Raw genomic sequence first — 20,284 nt, forward strand, 5'->3', positions numbered from 1 at the left:
CATCCTTTTAACAAGCAAAATAAAAACTTGCAAGGCAAAGCTTTGCCAGGTTAACGCAAGAATTTAAAGACTGGCTGTAATCAACCCCCCCCCCCCCCCATGCTCTTACAGAATTGATCCTAGCTCTAGGTCACACAGGTTTTTGTATAGACAACTTTATTAAATAGTTTAGGATGTTTGAGATTTTTGACAGATCAAGAAACAAAAGCCAAAATCAGTATCTCTGAAGCAACACAGGCTATGATAAATGTTAAGGGTGGGGACAGACAAACACACCACACTATGGGAATGCACTATTGGTGCCCTAGCTACAAGTTAATAAAACTAGGGTATCAACCCCTATTTGTGCCTTTTCTTGTTGAAGTCTGATCTGAAGATTCAGGAGGAAACCTCCAAATTTAAAGTCTCATATGCAGCTCTCAAAATTCCCAGTCATCATTGCTGTTTGCAAATGATAGTTCCTGTGTTTTCTGCCCCAATCAAAAGGCTATGTCTTCGGGGGTTTTATACTATACCAGTGTCTCTCTGTCACCCTTTGGTAATACAATCTGACCAACTAAACATGGTTGTATGCATTTTATCATTCTGCACTTTTAACTCCGCAATTGCCATTTATAAAAAAATAATCCATCCAGAATATTACATACCCAGATGCACATTTTATAGTAGACATTGGAGGATTTTATAAACAGACATATACAATGGGAAAAACACATCTTTAGAATGGTCTCTCCTTGGCTGCTGGGATTTGGCATACAATACAATGATATATATACTAAAACTTGTTACTCATTAAAGGGATATGAAACCACAAAATATGTGATTCAGACAGAACATTTCCAATCTACGTCTATAATCAAATTTGATTCATCCCCATCTTATTCTTTGTTGAAGAGATAGCTAGCCAGGTGTCTAGAGAACTACATGGCAGGAAATAGTGCTGCTATCTAGTGCTCTTGCTAAAGGATAAGATTTTTGCAAAAATGCTACCATATAGAACTCCAGATGCGTGCACTGTCCTGAGCTTACGTCCAAAAGATACAGCGAGAACAAAGGAGATTTAATAATAGAAGAAAGGTTGTTTAATATTACATGCTCTATCTGAAGGATTTTATGTCCCTAATAATGTAGTTTCATAGAATTATATGTGTATACTAATTAGGAAGCTTCTAATTTCTGTAAAACTAATAATAGAATAATATCCCTTTTCATTTTAGTGCGCATGCAGATGCCAAGGTTCAAACCCATAAGGCTATGGTTGATATATTTTAGGTAAGATGGAGGAGTTTCTTCTAATCTAATAAGTGGTTTGGGAGTTCTCCCCAGGATCTATATAATGGGCACGCCACAAAGCTGATTTTACTGACCACCCGGCTAAAATGTAAGCCAATATAAAAAGGGATATGAAACCCAAAAAAACAACATATAAAGCAAAATGATCAATTTCCTTATATGACAGTTTCAGGAATGGGAAAAAATACAAATAGCACAGCCCTCTGACAGAAAAAAAGGCAAGAGGCAAACATCAATGGAGTATTAAAATAATGAAAAAGTTTTGCTCCAAGTATGACGCACAACGTAACTGAAAATTCTTTGGCGCCAACAATAACCGTAAATGACACTCGCGTCACCGACGCAACCATGTGTAAGACTTCGGCGTCAACTACGCCGCCGGAAATGACGAAGTTGAGTCACGAACGTATTTTTCGCGCCAAAAATGGCGCAATAAAGTCTAGCATTTGGAGCACCCGCGGGCCTAATACCGCCCGCAATTTGCAAAAAAAAAGTAGTCAATTAGAAAAAGAGACTAAACCCCAGGTAAGAAAAAAAAAAAAAAAATCTTAAAATGTTATTTTCCCCAAATATGAAACTGACAATCTGCAAAAAGAAATACATGAGCCTGACTCATGGCAAATATAAGTACAATACATATATTTAGAACTTTATATAAATGCATAAAGTGCCAAACCATAGCTGGGGTGCCTTAAGTAATCAAAAACATACTTACCAAAAGACACCCATTAACATATAGCAGATAGCCAAACCAGTACTGAAACAGTTATCAGTAGAGGTAATGGTAAATTGAGAGTATATCGCCGATCTGAAAAGGGAGGTAGGAGATGAATCTCTACGACCGATAACAGAGAACCTATGAAATAGATCCCCGTGAGGAAAACCATTGCATTCAATAGGTGATACTCCCTTCACGTCCCTCTGACATTCGCTGTACTCTGAGAGGAATCGGGCTTCAACAATGCTGAGAAGCGCATATCAACGTAGAAATCTTAGCACAAACTTACTTCACCACATCCATAGGAGGCAAAGTTTGTAAAATTGAATTGTGGGTGTGGTGAGGGGTGTATTTATAGGCATTTTGAGGTTTGGGAAACTTTGCCCCTCCTGGTAGAATTGTATATCCCATACATCACTAGCTCATGGACTCTTGCCAATTACATGAAAGAAAAATATTTTGCAATTCAGATAAACCAACAATTAAACATACGTTTCCAATGTAAATGTTATTATCAAATGTATTTTGTTTCCATTATATCCTTTGTTGAGATACCTAGGATAACATTCTTGCAAAACTGCAGCCATATAGGGCACCAAATAAGGGCAGGCTCCTAAGCTTACTTTCCTGCTTTTCAACACAAGATAAAGCAAAAAAATGATAATAGAAGTAAATAAGGCAGTTATTTGATTATTCAGATAGAGCATGCAATATTAAAGATTTTGTGTTTCATATCCCTTTAAGCTAAAATTAGCTGGTATCACTTTTCAATGTTTATTTCAAAACTCATCATTAAATACATTTATGTTAAATTATGCAATTAAATTTGTGCTTTGGATAGCAGAAAATGTTATACACTGCCCTCACCCGGCTGGTGTTCTGAGGAGAACTCTGGAGGGGCAAGGGAGATTGAATCAGAAAGTGCTGTTCCTGTGCACAAGTCCATGACTGCAATTGCTGAAGCTGGAATAAAGTTACTAGACCCCCACAGTGACTAGAACGTGTTCCCATATTTGAAAGGAAAAAAAAAAATGTATCTTTAAATTGATGTATTGTGTGAAGGAGTATAAACAAAACAGAATTTATGCTTACCTGATAAATTACTTTCTCTTGCGGTGTATTCAGTCCACAGATTCATCCTTTACTTGTGGGATATTCTCATTCCCTACAGAAAGTGGCAAAGAGAGCACACAGCAGAGCTGTCCATATAGCTCCCCCTCTAGCTCCACCCCACAGTCATTCGACCAAAGATTAGGAAGAAAAAGGAGAAACCATAGGGTGCAGTGGTGACTGTAGTTTAAACAAAAAAATTTACCTGACTTAATTGTCAGGGCGGGCCGTGGACTGGATACACCGCAAGAGAAAGTAATTTATCAGGTAAGCATAAATTCTGTTTTCTCTTGCAAGGTGTATCCAGTCCACGGATTCATCCTTTACTTGTGGGATACCAATACCAAAGCTTTAGGACACGGATGAAGGGAGGGAACAAGGCGGGTACCTTAAACGGAAGGCACCACTGCTTGCAAAACCTTTCTCCCAAAAATAGCCTCCGAAGAAGCAAAAGTATCGAATTTGTAAAATTTGGCAAAAGTATGCAGCGAAGACCAAGTCGCTGCCTTACAAATCTGTTCAACAGAAGCCTCGTTTTTAAAAGCCCATGTGGAAGCCACTGCTCTGGTAGAATGAGCAGTAATAGTTTCAGGAGGCTGCTGGCCAGCAGTCTCATAAGCCAAACGGATGATGCTTTTCAGCCAAAAGAAAAGAGGTAGCAGTCGCTTTCTGACCTCTCCTCTTACCAGAATAGATAACAAACAAGGAAGAAGTTTGTCTGAAATCCAGAGTTGCTTGCAAATAGAACATTAGAGCACGAACTACATCAAGATTGTGCAACAGACGTTCCTTCTTCAAAGGATTAGGACACAGAGAAGGAACAACTATTTCCTGGTTAATATTCTTATTAGAAACCACTTTAGGAAGGAAACCAGGTTTGGTACGCAAAACTACCTTATCTGCGTGGAACTCCAGGTAAGGTGAATCGCACTGTAAGGCAGATAATTCTGAGACTCTTCGAGCAGAAGAGATAGCTACCAAAAACAAAACTTTCCAAGATAATAACTTAATATCTATGGAATGCAAAGGTTCAAACGGAACCCCTTGAAGAACTGAAAGAACTAGATTTAGACTCCATGGCGGAGCCACAGGTTTATAGACAGGCTTGATCCTGACTAAGGCCTGTGCAAACGCTTGAACGTCTGGAACCTCTGCCAGACGCTTGTGTAAAAGAATAGACAGAGCAGATATCTGTCCTTTTAAGGAACTAGCTGACAATCCTTTCTCCAAACCTTCTTGGAGAAAAGACAATATCCTGGGAATCCTAATCTTACTCCATGAGTAACCCTTGGATTCACACCAACAAAGATATTTCCGCCATATCTTATGGTAGATTTTCCTGGTGACAGGCTTTCTCCCCTGAATCACGGCATCTATAACTGAATCAGAGAAACCACGCTTTGATAGAATTAAGCGTTCAATCTCCAAGCAGTCAGACGTAGAGAAATTAGATTTGGATGCTTGAATGGACCCTGAATTAGAAGATCCTGCCTCATTGTCATCTGTCCCACCATGGACACTGCCATGTCCACTAGGTCTCTTACCAAGTCCTGCGTGGCCACGCAGGCGCTATCAGAATCTCCGAGGCCTTCTCCTGCTTGATTCTGGCGACCAGACGAGGGAGAAGGGGAAACGGTGGGAAAACATAAGCCAGATTGAAGGACCAAGGCGCTGCTAGAGCATCTATCAATACCGCCTTGGGGTCCCGGGACCTGGCCCCGTAGAGAGGAAGTTTGGTGTTCTGACGGGAAGCCATCAGATCCAACTCTGGAGTGCCCCAAAACTGAGTCAGCTGGGCAAATACCTCCGGGTGGAGTTCCCACTCCCCCGGATGAAAAGTCTGACGACTCAGGAAATCCGCCTCCCAGTTGTCTACACCTGGGATGTGAATTGCTGAGAGATGGCAGGAGTGATCCTCCGCCCACTTGATTATTTTGGTTACTTCCTTCATCGCTAGGGAACTCTTTGTTCCCCCTTGATGATTGATGTAAGCTACAGTCATGATGTTGTCCGACTGAAATCTGATGAATTTGGCCGCAGCTAGTTGAGGCCATGCCTGAAGCGCATTTAATATCGCCCTCAGCTCCAGAATGTTTATCGGGAGAAGAGATTCTTCCCGAGACCATAAGCCTTGAGCTTTCAGGGAGTCCCAGACTGCCCCCCAGCCTAACAGACTAGCATCTGTCGTTACAATGATCCACTCTGGTCTGCGGAAACATATTCCCTGAGACAGGTGATCCTGAGACAACCACCAGAGAAGAGAAACTCTGGTTTCCTGGTCCAACTGTATTTGAGAAGACAAATCTGCATAATCCCCATTCCACTGATTGAGCATGCATAGTTGCAGTGGTCTGAGATGTATCCGAGCGAAAGGGACTATGTCCATTGCCGCTACCATTAATCCGATTGCCTCCATGCACTGAGCTACAGATGGCCGAGGAATGGAATGAAGAACTCGGCAGGTAGATAAAAGTTTCAACTTTCTGACCTCCGTCAGAAATATTTTCATTTCTACCGAATCTATTAATGTTCCTAGGAAGGGAACCCTTGTGAGTGGAGACAGAGAACTCTTTTTGATGTTCACCTTCCACCCGTGAGACCTCAGAAAGGCCAATACAATCTCCGTGTGAGCCTTGGCTCTGTGAAAGGACGGCGCCTGAATTAAGATGTCGTCCAAATAAGGCGCCACTGCTATGCCCCGCGGTCTTAGAACCGCCAGAAGGGACCCTAGCACCTTTGTGAAAATTCTGGGAGCAGTGGCTAAACCGAATGGAAGAGCCACAAACTGGTAATGCTTGTCTAGAAAAGCGAACCTGAGGAACTGATGATGATCTTTGTGGATAGGAATATGCAGGTACGCATCCTTTAGATCCACGGTAGTCATATATTGACCTTCCTGGATCATAGGTAAGATTGTCTGAATGGTCTCCATCTTGAATGATGGGACTCTGAGGAATTTGTTTAGAATTTTTAGATCCAGGATTGGTCTGAAAGTTCCTTCTTTTTTGGGAACCACAAACAGGTTTGAGTAAAAACCCAGTCCTTGTTCTGCAATTGGAACTGGGTATATCACTCCCATCGTATGTAGATCTTCTACACAGCGTAAGAACGCCTCTTTCTTTGTCTGGTCTGTAGACAGACGAGAAATGTGGAACCTTCCCCTTGGAGGGGAGTCCTTGAATTCTAGAAGATATCCCTGGGAAACAATCTCTAATGCCCAGGGATCGTGAACATCTCTTGCCCAGGCCTGAGCGAAGAGAGAAAGTCTGCCCCCTACAAGATCCGGTCCCGGATCGGGGGCTACCCCTTCATGCTGTCTTGGTAGCAGCTGCAGGCTTTTTGGCCTGTTTACCCTTGTTCCAGCCCTGGTAAGGCTTCCAGGTTGCCTTGGGCTGTGAAGCGTTAACCTCTTGCTTTGCAGCTGTAGAGGCTGAAGCGGGACCGCTCCTGAAATTACGAAAGGAACGAAAATTAGCTTTGTTTTTAGCCTTAAAGGGCTTGTCCTGAGGGAGGGCATGGCCCTTTCCCCTGGGGATTTCTGAAATAATCTCTTTCAATTCTGGCCCGAAAAGGGTCTTTCCTTTGAAAGGGATATTTAATAATTTGGATTTTGACGACACATCGGCCGACCATGACTTGAGCCAAAGCCATAATGGCGAAACCTGAATTTTTTGCCGCTAATTTAGCTAATTGCAAAGCGGCATCTGTGATAAAAGAATTAGCCAGCTTTAGAGCCTTAATTCTATCCATAATTTTGTCGTATGAGGTCTCAGTCTGGAGCGAATCCTCCAGTGCCTCAAACCAGAAAGCCGCTGCAGTAGTTACAGGAATAATGCAGGCAATAGGTTGGAGAAGAAAACCTTGTTGAACAAAAATTTTCTTAAGTAAACCTAACTTTTTATCCATAGGATCTTTAAAAGCACAACTGTCTTCAATTGGTATGGTTGTGCATTTAGCAAGCGAAGAAACAGCCCCCTCTACCTTAGGGACCGTCTGCCACGAGTCCTGCCTGGGATCAGTTATGAGGAACATTTTCTTAAAAATAGGGGGGGGGGAGACAAAAGGGACACCTGGTCTATCCCACTCCCTAGTAACAATATCCGCAACCCTCTTAGGGATCGGAAACGCATCAGTGTATACAGGGACCTCTAGGTACTTGTCCATTTTACAAAATTTCTCTGGGACCACCATAGGATCACAATCATCCAGAGTAGCTAATACCTCCCTGAGCAATACGCAGAGGTGTTCCAATTTAAACGCTAATGAATCTGACTCCGCCTGATGAGAAACCTTTCCTGAATCGGAAATTTCTCCCTCAGACATCAAGTCCATCACTCCCACTTCAGAGCGTTGTGAGGGTACATCAGATAAGGCTACCAAAGCTTCAGATTGCTCATAATCTGTTCTTAAAAAAGAGCTATCACGCTTTGCAGGAAAAACTGGCAGTTTAGATAGGAAGGCCGCAAGGGAGTTATCCATGACTGCCGCTAGTTGTTGCAATGTAATAGGGGCAGACGCACTAGAGGTACTAGGCATCGCTTGAGCGGGCGTAACTGGTTGTGACACATGGGGAGAGGTAGAGGTAGACGGACTATCCTCATTACCTTCAGTCTGAAAATCATCTAGGGCCACACTTAAGTGCAACAATATGATCTTTAAAGTGTATATACACATTAGTGCAATTGGGACACATTCTGAGAGGGGGTTCCACCATCGCTTCTAAACACATTGAACAAGGACTTTCCTTGGTCTCAGACATGTTTAACAGACTAGCAATATGTACAAACAGGCTTAGAAATCACTTTAAACAAATAAAATACACAATTTGAAAAAAACGTTACTGTGCCTTTAAGAGATAAAAAGCACACAATTTTTCAAAACAGTGAAAAATGCAGCAATTCTTTTGAAATTTTCACAGTATGTACCTAAAGCCTTAATAAGATTGCACCACAAGTTGCAAAACGATTAACCCCTTAATGCCCAAACCGGAGCAGCCTAAAGCCAATAACCGGTTAAATTACTACAGCACCTTGCCACAGCTTACTGCTGTGGCCCTACCTGCCCTTAGGGATCAGTTTTGGGGGAATGAAGCTTCTTTTAGACCCTCAAACAGCAGCAGGACCCTCCATGTGAAGCAGCATGAACTTGTCTTTCAATTCTAACTGCGCATCTGAGGCGCAAAATTAGGCCCCTCCCACTCCACAGCTATGAGGCCTACCAAAATCACTTCTAAGTGAATAAATTTAAGCCATGTGGGTAATAACCCCAGAAAAAACACCAAAGTGCTTTAAAAGTGTCTCCCAACGAGTATTTCTTAAGTAAAATAATCGATTGCCCTAAGTTAGGGTCAACCAGTATAATTAGCCCTGTTATGTAAGCATTCAATTCTTTACCAAGTCTCAGAACATAGCTTACCCTCCCCACATGGGGATATTGTCAGTCTTCTAGCATTATCTCAGTCTTGTCTAGAAATAAATGTCTGAACATACCTCATTGCAGTCAAGCCTGCAAACTGTTCCCCCCAACTGAAGTTTTCTGGTACTCCTCAGTCCTGTGTGGGAACAGCAATGGATTTTAGTTACAACATGCCAAAATCATCTTCCTCTCAGCAGAATTCTTCATCTTTTTTCTGCCAGAGAGTAAATAGTACAAACCGGTACCATTTAAAAATAAACTTTTGATTGAAGATAAAAAAACCACAATTCTAACACCACATTCACTTTACCCTCCCGTAGAGAGACCCTAGTGCTTAGAGCCGGCAAAGAGAATGACTGGGGGGTGGAGCTAGAGGGGGAGCTATATGGACGGCTCTGCTGTGTGCTCTCTTTGCCACTTCCTGTAGGGAATGAGAATATCCCACAAGTAAAGGATGAATCCGTGGACTGGATACACCTTGCAAGAGAAAAACACATTTTCTAAAGATTATACCAAGTTGCCTTAAGTGAATGTAAACTTTGATGCTAAAGTGCCCGGTTTTTCACTCGTGTTGTGAAAAAATACTTACCTTTTAATCTTGACAGCCGCTACAGCTTCCTCCACCCATCGCAAAGCCTCTTCCTGGGTCTAAAATGAGGAATGACGATCCATCATTTCTGACGTCAGAAATGGCTTGCGACGAACGGGGAAAGCTGGAGCGGCTGTCAAGATTAAAAGTTTAGTTTTTTTTCACAAGAAGTGAAATGTAAATTTTGATGAATTAAAGTGCCACTGTTTTTAATATAATTTTTAAAAAACGGGCACTTGAGCATAAAAATTTACATTCAGTTTAAGATATGTGACACATTATAAAGTATTAACTGCTACTACATATATGAGGTGTTACCGGTCTACCAAATAATTACTGCATTACACACCCTATTTATTTTAATCTCTCAAAGCTCATAATTGTAGAGAGCACAACATATAATTAGATTTATGATTATGTACAGGTGCATTTAGCAACTGGTAAAATATGCAGACAACCACTTTACAACTAGTGTAAAGTAACAAACATATAAAACAAAATATAGAATGTAAAGGGGGCATTAACCTCAAAATATTTATCCAATGCATAGAAAATATTGTTTGTTGTGCCAATAGGTGTATGTATTGTGTGTATCTTTGATATTATATGATGTACACATGCACACATTTTTATTTAGAACTCAGAAATACTGAAGGCTGAATTTTGTTCAAGCGGGCCAACTAACTAGAAGGCTATGATCCACACCTTTTCATCCCTGTAAAACTTGCTTATGCACAATCATCTGATGCAATTTGTGATAAGTTAAACAGTGGATCTCTATACGTATAGTATAGCTTGATTGTGGCAGGGTGCAGTTTTGTTGCATTTACTGTGCATGTGCCAGATAGCTGCTCGAGCGTAGAGTGAAGGGAGCACCCCTCTCGTTTAATCAGTAGTGTGGTCAGTATTCACGTAAATGAATCAATTTCCCCCCTGCACAAAATCAAACAAGATAGTGGGGATCCCTGAGATTAATCCTTAAACAGACCTCCTGTCGTAAATAGTCCACTAGATCAGTGTTTTTCAACCAGTGTGCCGTGGCACACTAGTGTGCCGTGAGAGATCCTCAGGTGTGCCACGGCAGACTAACAGTAGTGCGGGAGTGTCCCTCTTTCAAATTTTGAAATATTGGGGAGGTATGTGACAGGCTCATCAGGCATCATTAACAACCATGACATTGACATTCATTCACAGACAATCATTACGATTGTTTGTGAATGAATGTCAATATACTGTATATATATCCTGTATTAGGCTACAATGTGAGCTTTTGTAAAATTTTGGGATGGTGGTGAGCCACAGGATTTTTTTAATGTAAAAAAGTGTGCCACGGCAAAAAAAAAAGGTTGCAAATCACTGCACTAGATCACTGATTTTCAAACCTGTCCTCAGGCCTCCCCAACACAGTGTTCCAGTTCGATATTCTCAAAATGTGGCCTGTTAGGGAGGCCTGAGGACAGGTTTGAAAACCAGTGTGCTAGATTGAACATACATCCAGAGACCTGGTGCTTCAAGTCAGTTTATGTGGCAAAGATGTCAAGACATTGACAAAAACAGCATCCCTATGAAGACACAAACCTAAGGTCTATTAGAGGTGACACTCTAGGATATCTTAAGACATGTTTTAATCACTTATGGTACAGGGTGACTAAATATGACAGTGTATCTATCTATCTATCTATCTATCTATATATATATATATATATATATATATATAGATATAGATATATATATATATATATATAGATATAGCATTACTCTATAACTTCAGCCAGGGCTTGTAATGTGGATTTATGGCCTGTTAATTTATATTATATATAAATGTACTGTGACTCGGTTATTGATAAAAAAAATATATTTTATTACATTTTTGCCTTTGTATAAAACTTTTTAACTAATTTACAGAGAGAATAGCAATAACAGTTTCTCCAGTTTCTCTATTTTTGCCAAATTGTGTTTTGGGATTTTTAATCTGTTAGTTTGGGTGTTTCCTTAGGATTTCCCATAAAATAATCTTAAAGTGGTGGCTGCATAGATAGTTTAGTGTGGATGGCATTAAAGGTGAGCTTGGGAATTTATCTGGGTCTAATACAGACGAGAAATTGAGTTAACCCTCACACCCTCTAAACTAAGTTACAGACTTGCCTGGAGTGGCTAGACTGACAAAATGGTTAAGGTGCAAAGGGCTGGTTAACCTTTTCTATGTAAGCTCCTGTATGTCACAATGCAACTTTATAATCTAGAGCAAGAACAGAAAAAAAACATAGTAGTAAACCTTTTAAATTAAATAAATATGTGATGCTTACCATATAATCATTGTTAATGTCTAGTGCAAAATTAATCCCATTTGAATTTAAAATAAAAAACTGTCTCACCTGCCTACTAAAGAAATAAAGCTGTAGGGAACGGCTTACAACCTGAAAAGAAACTAACTTTAATTTAGAAATTGTGCCAATAAAACAATGCATATTAAGTCATTTAGACTGGAATGGAAATAACCAACTTACCACACCACCCCTTTAAATGGACGCAAACACTTTAGTATTGAAATGCAATCCTTAAGGGAATGTGTGCAGCCTTCATTTAAATCATATATACATTTTTGGGCAACAGCTTTGCTTTTAAGGGATCAGACTATGAAACAGACGTAAAACATACTAGGGGTATACGGCCAACACTTTTCAATACACTTTGCAATGTGGCTTTTGCATAACGCTAATTTGTGTCCCTTTAAAGGTTTAAACCACCACCAGTGGGGGGGGGGGGGAGTGCTTAAAATAAAAATTAAGTTCATTCAAGATGTTTTTTTTTCGTTTACCTTTTTCGGTCCACTAAAAATCTTTCTGGCGCCTTCTTTGTTTTTCTCGTTTTGCCTGTTGGCGGGCTTTTTAAACACTTCAGGTACAGCATATGGATCATCAGAAAACTCTGGTATTAAAAAGAACACACATTAAGAAGCTTATACGTGTAAACATGCAATAGAATCATTTTTTTTTTTACTTTAAAACAGTTTAAGAGAAAGTCTGTGCTTTAACAATTAAAAGGTACAGTCAAGTCCAAAAAAAAAAAAAAAAAAAAACCTCATGTTTCAAATAGGGCATGTCATTATAAACTATCACCAATTTCGCTGTGTTCTCTTGGCATTCTTAATTGAAATCTAAACCTAGAAAGGCTCATATGATAATGTCTAAGCCCTTGAAGGCCGCCTCTTATCACGTTTTTTTTATTTGCTTTTCACAACAGGGGAAATATGAGCCATATAGATAACATTGTGATCACGTCTGTGGCTTGTGGCAGACACTGCACTAATTGGTTAAATGAAATTCAATAGATAAATAAAATGTCATGTGATCAGGGGGGAGCTGTCAGAAGATGCTTGGATACAAGGTAATCACAGCAGTAAAAAGTGCATTAATATAACCATGTTGGTTGTGCAAAATTGGGGAATGGATAATAAACTGATTATCTATCTTTTTAAACAATAACAATTCTGGTGTTGACTGTCCCTTTAAGGTAATACATCATAATCTAAGCTTCTATTGGTCTAAAACCCAGTCAGTACATCAAAGTCAATAATGAAAAATCTACAAATAGAAAACTGATAAAACCAAGAAAATTAATCTTAATGGGACATTAAAGGGACAGAAAAACACCAAATTTTATTTCATGATTTGGATAGAAACAACAATTTTAAACAACTTTACAATTTACTTCTATTAATCAAATTTGCTTTTTTTATCTTGTTATCCTTTGCTGAACACATCTAGTTAGCCAATCACAAGAGACAAATGTGTGCAGGCACTAGTGTAGGATATGTGCGTGTTCTTTTTCAGCAGTAAAAAGTATATTATTATAACTGTGTTGGTTGTGCAAAACTGGGGAATGGGTAATAAAGGGAATATCTATCTTAAAACAATGAAAAAAATTTGTGATATTTTTCAAAAAGGGATACCAAGAGAACGAAGCGCATTTGAAAATATAAGTGAATTTAAAAAAAGTGTCTTAAACTTGCATGATTCAGATAGAGAATGTTATTTTAACTTTCCTATGCCTTTAAACAACTCGTGCTTCTATTTAAATGGACAGTCTACACCAAAATTGTTATTGTTTAAAAAGATTAACGCCCTTACTACCCACTGTCCCCAAGGCAGAACATGCTGCGATCTGTGATGTCATCGCAGAAAATGCAGCATGCCTGCAGAAAGAGCAGGACATCTGGCAAGATGTGACACTGGTATCTAATAGTAGGGATTGCTTTTAAGCTAGTGGCCTCAACCTCTGACTCACAGATGAGAAATTGCTGTTAGAATGCCTTTTTGACAGATGCAAACATTTTTTCTCTCGATATGTTCCTCATCACTCTTTATATCAGCTGCAGTGTATTAAATGTGCAGTCTAGGAGAGTGGTATATTTTTAGTTTGAAATAGCTAAAAAAAATGACTGGAACAGCTTTCAGTAAAATTTCAGCACTTGTATTTATCTTCTCTCTCTCTTTGTGTATATTTACAGAAGGAAGCTCAGCCCTTTCAAATGGATTTGTATTGCACAGCTACTTCCCTGGGAAGTGTGTACCTTTAATCCCTTTTTTTTCCACCTTAAATAAACAGCGATATTAATTTTTATTAAAAACACTTGCAACACAAACAAAACACACAACAAAATGTATTTAATCTCCAGTTAAATCAACACATTGAAACAGAGCTAGTGTTTTGGTGTAACTGCCGAAATTAAAACGGAATTAAATTTCAAAATGAACTGCAGACATTTTTTCACCAAAAAAATTTCATTGCAGAAATTGAAAAAAAAAATCTGCCTCTGTGCCCCCATTGTGGCCCCTATCTTCTATGTGACATCACCACACATATATGTGGTGACATCACCGGCACTTCCATTTAGCTCTGGGAGTGCCATCCACTATGCAACCAGCGATCGGGCCTGCTCAGTGCCTTCTGCCCCTTGTTGTCCAGGCTCCTCAGCTGTTGCTCCAGCTCTGCACGGTTTACACTGATGTACTGGGCAGAGGACCTGATGTGCGCATGTGCAGAACAGAAAGGAAATCTCAAGGCTTTACCGCCAACTGATGGAAGATAGTGTCCTCCCCAGTACCTATTTAATGGGCACACCACCCGGCTGATTGTACGGATTATCCGGGTAAAATTTAAGCCAATAATAAGTTAAAATAAGATATTTTTTTTTCAATGTATGTTGCACAAATTATCATTAAATCAGTTTGTGTTAAATTATGCAATTAATTTATACTTTGGATAGCTTAAAGTGAAAGTAAGCGTAACACAACTGCCCCACAACATTCAATAGACTTTGAAAAATGAGCCCGAGTTTAATTCATCAAATTTTTTATATTTCTGTATTTTCTCAAATTTTTACCTTTTTAGCGCTCCGACGATAAGCGCAACTATTGTTAGCGATTCTTAAAAGAACTTATCCTCGTTCCCCCCAGGGGCATTCAGCCCCTTTGCATAAACGTCACGGCCAAGGGGGAAACGAGGATTAGTTCTTTTAAGAATTGTCATCTGTCAATCAATTAGACAAAATGGCAGACAGGATAGCTGCGCTTATCTTCTGAGCGCTAAAAATGTAAGAAAATACAGAAATATTAAAAATTTGATGAATTAAACCTAGGCTCATTTTTCAAAGTCTATCAAATGCCGTTGGGCAATTGTGTTAAGCTTACATTCACTTTAAATAACATTCATATATAACAGAAACTCGTATAATATTGCAAAGTACTCCACTTCACCCACCTGAATACTTCAGTGTCACCCGGTTGGTAAAATCTTGTGTGGAGAACACTGATACATATATATATATATATTTTTTAAAATAGCAGTGGCAGGGCAACACTACTTAACTCAGTTTTAAAAAGGTAAATAAGGGCACTTGTGAATACTTTCACTACGCTCACAATACAATTATCTAAAAGGTCAATAAAATGCATTTGCTGTCCCTTTAAGCAGTCAATGCATAATATACAGCATACTTAAAGGTACAGTCTAAACAAGAATAGTTATTGTTTAAAAATATGGATAACACCTTTACTACCCATTCCCCAGCTTTGCACAACCAACATTGTTTTATTAATATACTTTATAACTTTTAAACCTCTAAATTTCTGCCCGTTTCTAAGCCACTACAGACAGCCTCTTATCACATGCTTTTTATTTGCTTTTCACAACAGGAGACTGCTAGTTCATGAGCCAAATAGATAACATTGTGCTCACACCCGGGGAGTTAAGAGTTAGCACAACACAGTACTAAATGCATGTCAAAAGAAAATAAAAGATAATAAATAAAAAGTCATGTGATCAGGGGGCTGTCAGAAGATGCTTAGATATAAGGTAATCACACAGGTAAAAAGTATATTAATATAACTGTTGGTTGTGCAAAACTGGGGAATGGGTAAGGGGTTTATCTATCTTAAAACAACAACAATTCTGGTGTAGACTGTCCCTTTAATAAGGAATTTGGGACAAGCATAATTTTCAGTTATTTTAAAGAGAAAAAAAAAAAACATGCCAAAAAAAAAAAAAAACTGGCTAATTTCAGTGGGATATAAAATGTAATTCACTAAACCAAACTTGTGAACTGTATTCCTAATTGTTTTACAATGTAAAGTGTGTGACAGGCTCACAATTATTTAGAAAAGGTGTTTAGATTTAGAATATAACTGAGGTTTAGAATAAATAAGTTTTTTTTTTAAATCAACAAAAGTTGTCCTATAATATCTTTGTCTTTCAGTAAAGCTAACATATGCACCGATAGGGAATTGCGAACCCTTAGTAACGGACTTTACCATCACAGCACTTAGAAAAGTAATTCCCCAAGTGAACGATTTGCTCTCTCTCTCTAATTTAGAAGTTGTATTTCTGGCAGCACTACACTATATACGTCTACTCATACAATTTATTGTCAACTCCTGACTTAGGAGAGGCCCAGTAAAAAGTTAAATCAATGGAACATGCTTCGTAAATAGCTTCAGATGCAGAAATCGCTTTAGAAAGAGACAAATACAGGTTGCTCAAATCAAAAAACCTTGATGAGCGAAATTGTTTTTGGATATTTTAAAACAGAAATTTTATACAATTTAATTTTCCAAATTAAAATCAACCACAAATAAATAAAATCTATAAATGTATATATTTTGTAGAATTTACGGATACTTGACATTGTGGAACATCTTGCCTAAGGAGGGAGTAACTCAAATATCTTGCATAAAATTAAAAATGGCAAATACATTTTTGGCTAAAAAAACACAATACAGGGATATAACTGCTTGTGTTAAAGGGACAGTCTACTTGAAAATTGTTATTGTTTAAAAAGACACAAAAGGGCTCCATTTACAAATCAGCGTAAGCTGCGCCAAAGCCATTGCGGGGCTGGTTTGTACATGCAAGGCCTTGCTTCCCGCAATGTAAGACCGCTGCTGCTTAACTCTTCGCAACCTATGAGGTGGCGAAGAGAATTCACAGAGAGCTAGCTCAATCTCAGTGATTGACGGTCGAGGAATTACACACTCCGTTGAGTGTGCAATGATGCATACGGGCCAGCAGACGAACAGATCCGCTGTCTGTATGCGGCGAAGGCGGGCAGACAGCTTCTCAAGTTGAGAAGCTGTCCCCATGGCATTTAAAACATGGGGCCCATAATCCCCTTATTACCCATTTCCTCATCCTTTTTACCTCTGTGATTACCTTGAATCTAAGCCTCTGCAGAATGCCACTTATCTCAGTTCTTTTAACAATCTTGCATTTTAGAGTCATTCTGTGCTGGTTTTTGTATAACCATTATTCTCCACGGAGTGAGCACAATGTTATCTATATGGCACACATAATAGCAGTGTCTGGCTGTTGTGCAAGATTGTAAAGAAAAATAATAAAAAAGCACTGAGATAAGGGGCGGTGTGCTGAGGCTTAGAAACAGGTAAACATAATGGTTACAAAGTATATTAATAGAACAATGTGTGTTATGCAAAGCTGGGGAATGGGTAGTAAAAGGAGTTATCTAGCTTATATAAAAATAAATAAGTAGACTGTCCCTTTAAATGGGTAGTCTTTCTAATGGCTGTTAATGACAAAATGCTATTAATAAATCAATAACTAAAATACACGTTAGGCAGTATACAAAAGAAAGCACATTTCTGAGGCTCCGACTGGAGAGAATGATGCCCGACAAGACATATCAGATATTCCTTTAACTAAAATATGAATTTACTTTTTTAAGTAGTTCACTGTCCAGGATAGAAGTGTAACAATGATAAATCTCAAAATCTTTCATTGCTAATTCTTATTTCTGCCCGAGAGTAAACAGTCATGTTTATACACAAGCATAAGGGAACGCTCTTATTGTACAAAAAATGTGCACCAGTGTCCCAATGCAAAACACTACGGGGAGCGGGAAAATAAAAACAGAATTTATGCTTACCTGATAAATTACTTTCTCCAACGGTGTGTCCGGTCCACGGCGTCATCCTTACTTGTGGGAATATCTCTTCCCCCAACAGGAAATGGCAAAGAGTCCCAGCAAAGCTGGCCATATAGTCCCTCCTAGGCTCCGCCCACCCCAGTCATTCGACCGACGGACAGGAGGAAAAATAGGAGAAACCATAGGGTGCCGTGGTGACTGTAGTTAGAGAAAATAATTCATCAAACCTGATTAAAAAACCAGGGCGGGCCGTGGACCGGACACACCGTTGGAGAAAGTAATTTATCAGGTAAGCATAAATTCTGTTTTCTCCAACATTGGTGTGTCCGGTCCACGGCGTCATCCTTACTTGTGGGAACCAATACCAAAGCTTTAGGACACGGATGAAGGGAGGGAGCAAATCAGGTTACCTAAACGGAAGGCACCACGGCTTGCAAAACCTTTCTCCCAAAAATAGTCTCTGAAGAAGCAAAAGTATCAAATTTGTAAAATTTGGCAAAAGTGTGCAGTGAAGACAAAGTCGCTGCCTTACATATCTGATCAACAGAAGCCTCGTTCTTGAAGGCCCATGTGGAAGCCACAGCCCTAGTGGAGTGAGCTGCGATTCTTTCAGGAGGCTGCCGTCCGGCAGTCTCATAAGCCAATCGGATGATGCTTTTAAGCCAAAAGGAAAGAGAGGTAGAAGTTGCTTTTTGACCTCTCCTTTTACCAGAATAGACGACAAACAGAGAAGATGTAGCTTCTAAATAGAATTTTAGAGCACGGACTACATCTAAATTGTGTAGCAAACGTTCCTTCTTTGAAACTGGATTCGGACACAAAGAAGGTACAACTATCTCCTGGTTAATATTTTTGTTGGAAACAACCTTTGGAAGAAAACCAGGCTTAGTACGCAAAACAACCTTATCTGAATGGAACACCAGATAGGGCGGAGTACACTGCAGAGCAGATAACTCAGAAACTCTTCTAGCAGAAGAAATAGCAACCAAAAACTAAACACCACATACTCTTAACCATCTCCGTGGAGATGTTGCCTGTGCAACGGCAAAGAGAATGACTGGGGTGGGCGGAGCCTAGGAGGGACTATATGGCCAGCTTTGCTGGAACTCTTTGCCATTTCCTGTTGGGGAAGAGATTTCCCACAAGTAAGTATGACGCCGTGGACCGGACACACCAATGTTGGAGAAAGCAACGTTATCACCGGGTCTCCGTACATTAACCATTTAACCTTTTCTGTGACAAGTGAAAAAGAAGATAGTGATTATGATGTTCTATTTAAAATAATACATTAAAAATCTTTTTTTTTTTAATCTTTTTATTTGATTCCAATACAACCAGTACAAACAGGAAAATCAAAAGGAAAAACAGAAATAAAATACAGCACTAAGTCCACTGTAGGCAATCTGCCTGGCAGTAAAACCATACACAATATACATATTATCATACCATATAAACAAGGAGAATAATGCGCCTCGCAGGGCTGTCTGCTGAAACATTTCTTACCTCACACATTTTAACTTAGGCTTGTTATTTTTATTGGCTTAATACTGTATATATCACTTGCATATATTCTTATATTACTTCCCTTAATTAGCTAATCTATGTTCTGGATTGCTTGGATTCCCCAGTTTCAACCATACCTTAAAAGAAAAAACAATAAAACAAAAAAAAAAAAGAAGAGAGAGAGGGGAAAAAAAAAAAAAAATACACCTCTCTCTCTCGCTCCCCTCCCTTGACTCTTGTGTTTGCATTCCTCTAAGTCCTATAGTTTATATTAAGTTAGGGAATTCTTATTTTGAAATTGCATTAGTTATTACTTCTGATTCTCTTAGAGGATAAAGTATTCAAATTTGTTCCTCTTCGGATAATGCCTGAATGAACTTTTTCCATTTGCTAATAAAACGTTTAACCTGTGTTTCTGATTTAACCGACATATCATATTGTTCCACTATCAATTGTTGTTTAATCTTATTGATACATTCTGTCAGGATAGGGCTTTTTTAGCTTTCCATTGCTTCAGAATTAATGATCTCCCAATCAATATAACTGTATTTACAAATTTGAAATTGACCTGATATCCGGGTGTTTTATACATAAAAACAAAATCCTCTAACAATATCTTCTTGATTAATTTTATTTAGCCAATAATTAACTTTGCACCAAAATGTATTAATTTTTGGGCAGCTGCACATACAATGATCTAAGTCTGCCAATGGCCTACTACATTTATTAATTCCTGATTTATCCCATTTTGCTTTCATTGCTGGCGTAATATAAGCTTTGTTCATCAACTTAATATGCGATTCTTTCCAGGCGACTGATAGCGTCGCTCTATCCACAAGGCCGAAACTTTTTTGAAGCCTCTACTGATTGATTCCAGCTAGACGCGAATGCTCCTAATGCTACTAATGAGATTAATGAGATTAATGATGCTGTAAAACATTTAGAGTGCATTTTCGTTCTTTATAAGTATCGTGTTGAAAGTCTTTCCAATGTAGGGGTTATTTCTTCGCTTACTAGTTTATATAGTTCTATTGGTAACTGGTCAGGGCATGGTGATTTATTTGTTGCTGTTCTATCTATTGCTTTTTTAATTTCTTCTTGTATTACTGGTTTGTTTAATTCTTCTAATCCTTTATCTATCACTGGTAGTCTAATTTTATCCCAAAATTCTAATTTGTCTTCATAATTAATATTGTCAGCAGTATAGATCTTTTTA

At 38.9% G+C, this 20,284-nt stretch overlaps 1 protein-coding gene across 3 annotated transcripts in view; it reads right to left on the reverse strand.

Annotated features, from left to right (window-relative positions):
• The window catches only part of WAPL (WAPL cohesin release factor), a 326,703-nt gene that overhangs the window by 271,050 nt on the left and 35,369 nt on the right, over positions 1-20,284 (reverse strand). For all 3 annotated transcript variants that reach the window (XM_053692042.1, XM_053692040.1, XM_053692041.1), the window contains one exon: positions 11,944-12,053. In XM_053692042.1, the coding sequence (XP_053548017.1) occupies positions 11,944-12,053 (110 nt within the window). The remainder of the gene's footprint in view (positions 1-11,943; positions 12,054-20,284) is intronic.

This window comes from Bombina bombina, chromosome 9, assembly GCF_027579735.1.
Source record: "Bombina bombina isolate aBomBom1 chromosome 9, aBomBom1.pri, whole genome shotgun sequence".
In the NCBI taxonomy this organism is placed as follows: Eukaryota; Metazoa; Chordata; class Amphibia; order Anura; family Bombinatoridae; genus Bombina; species Bombina bombina.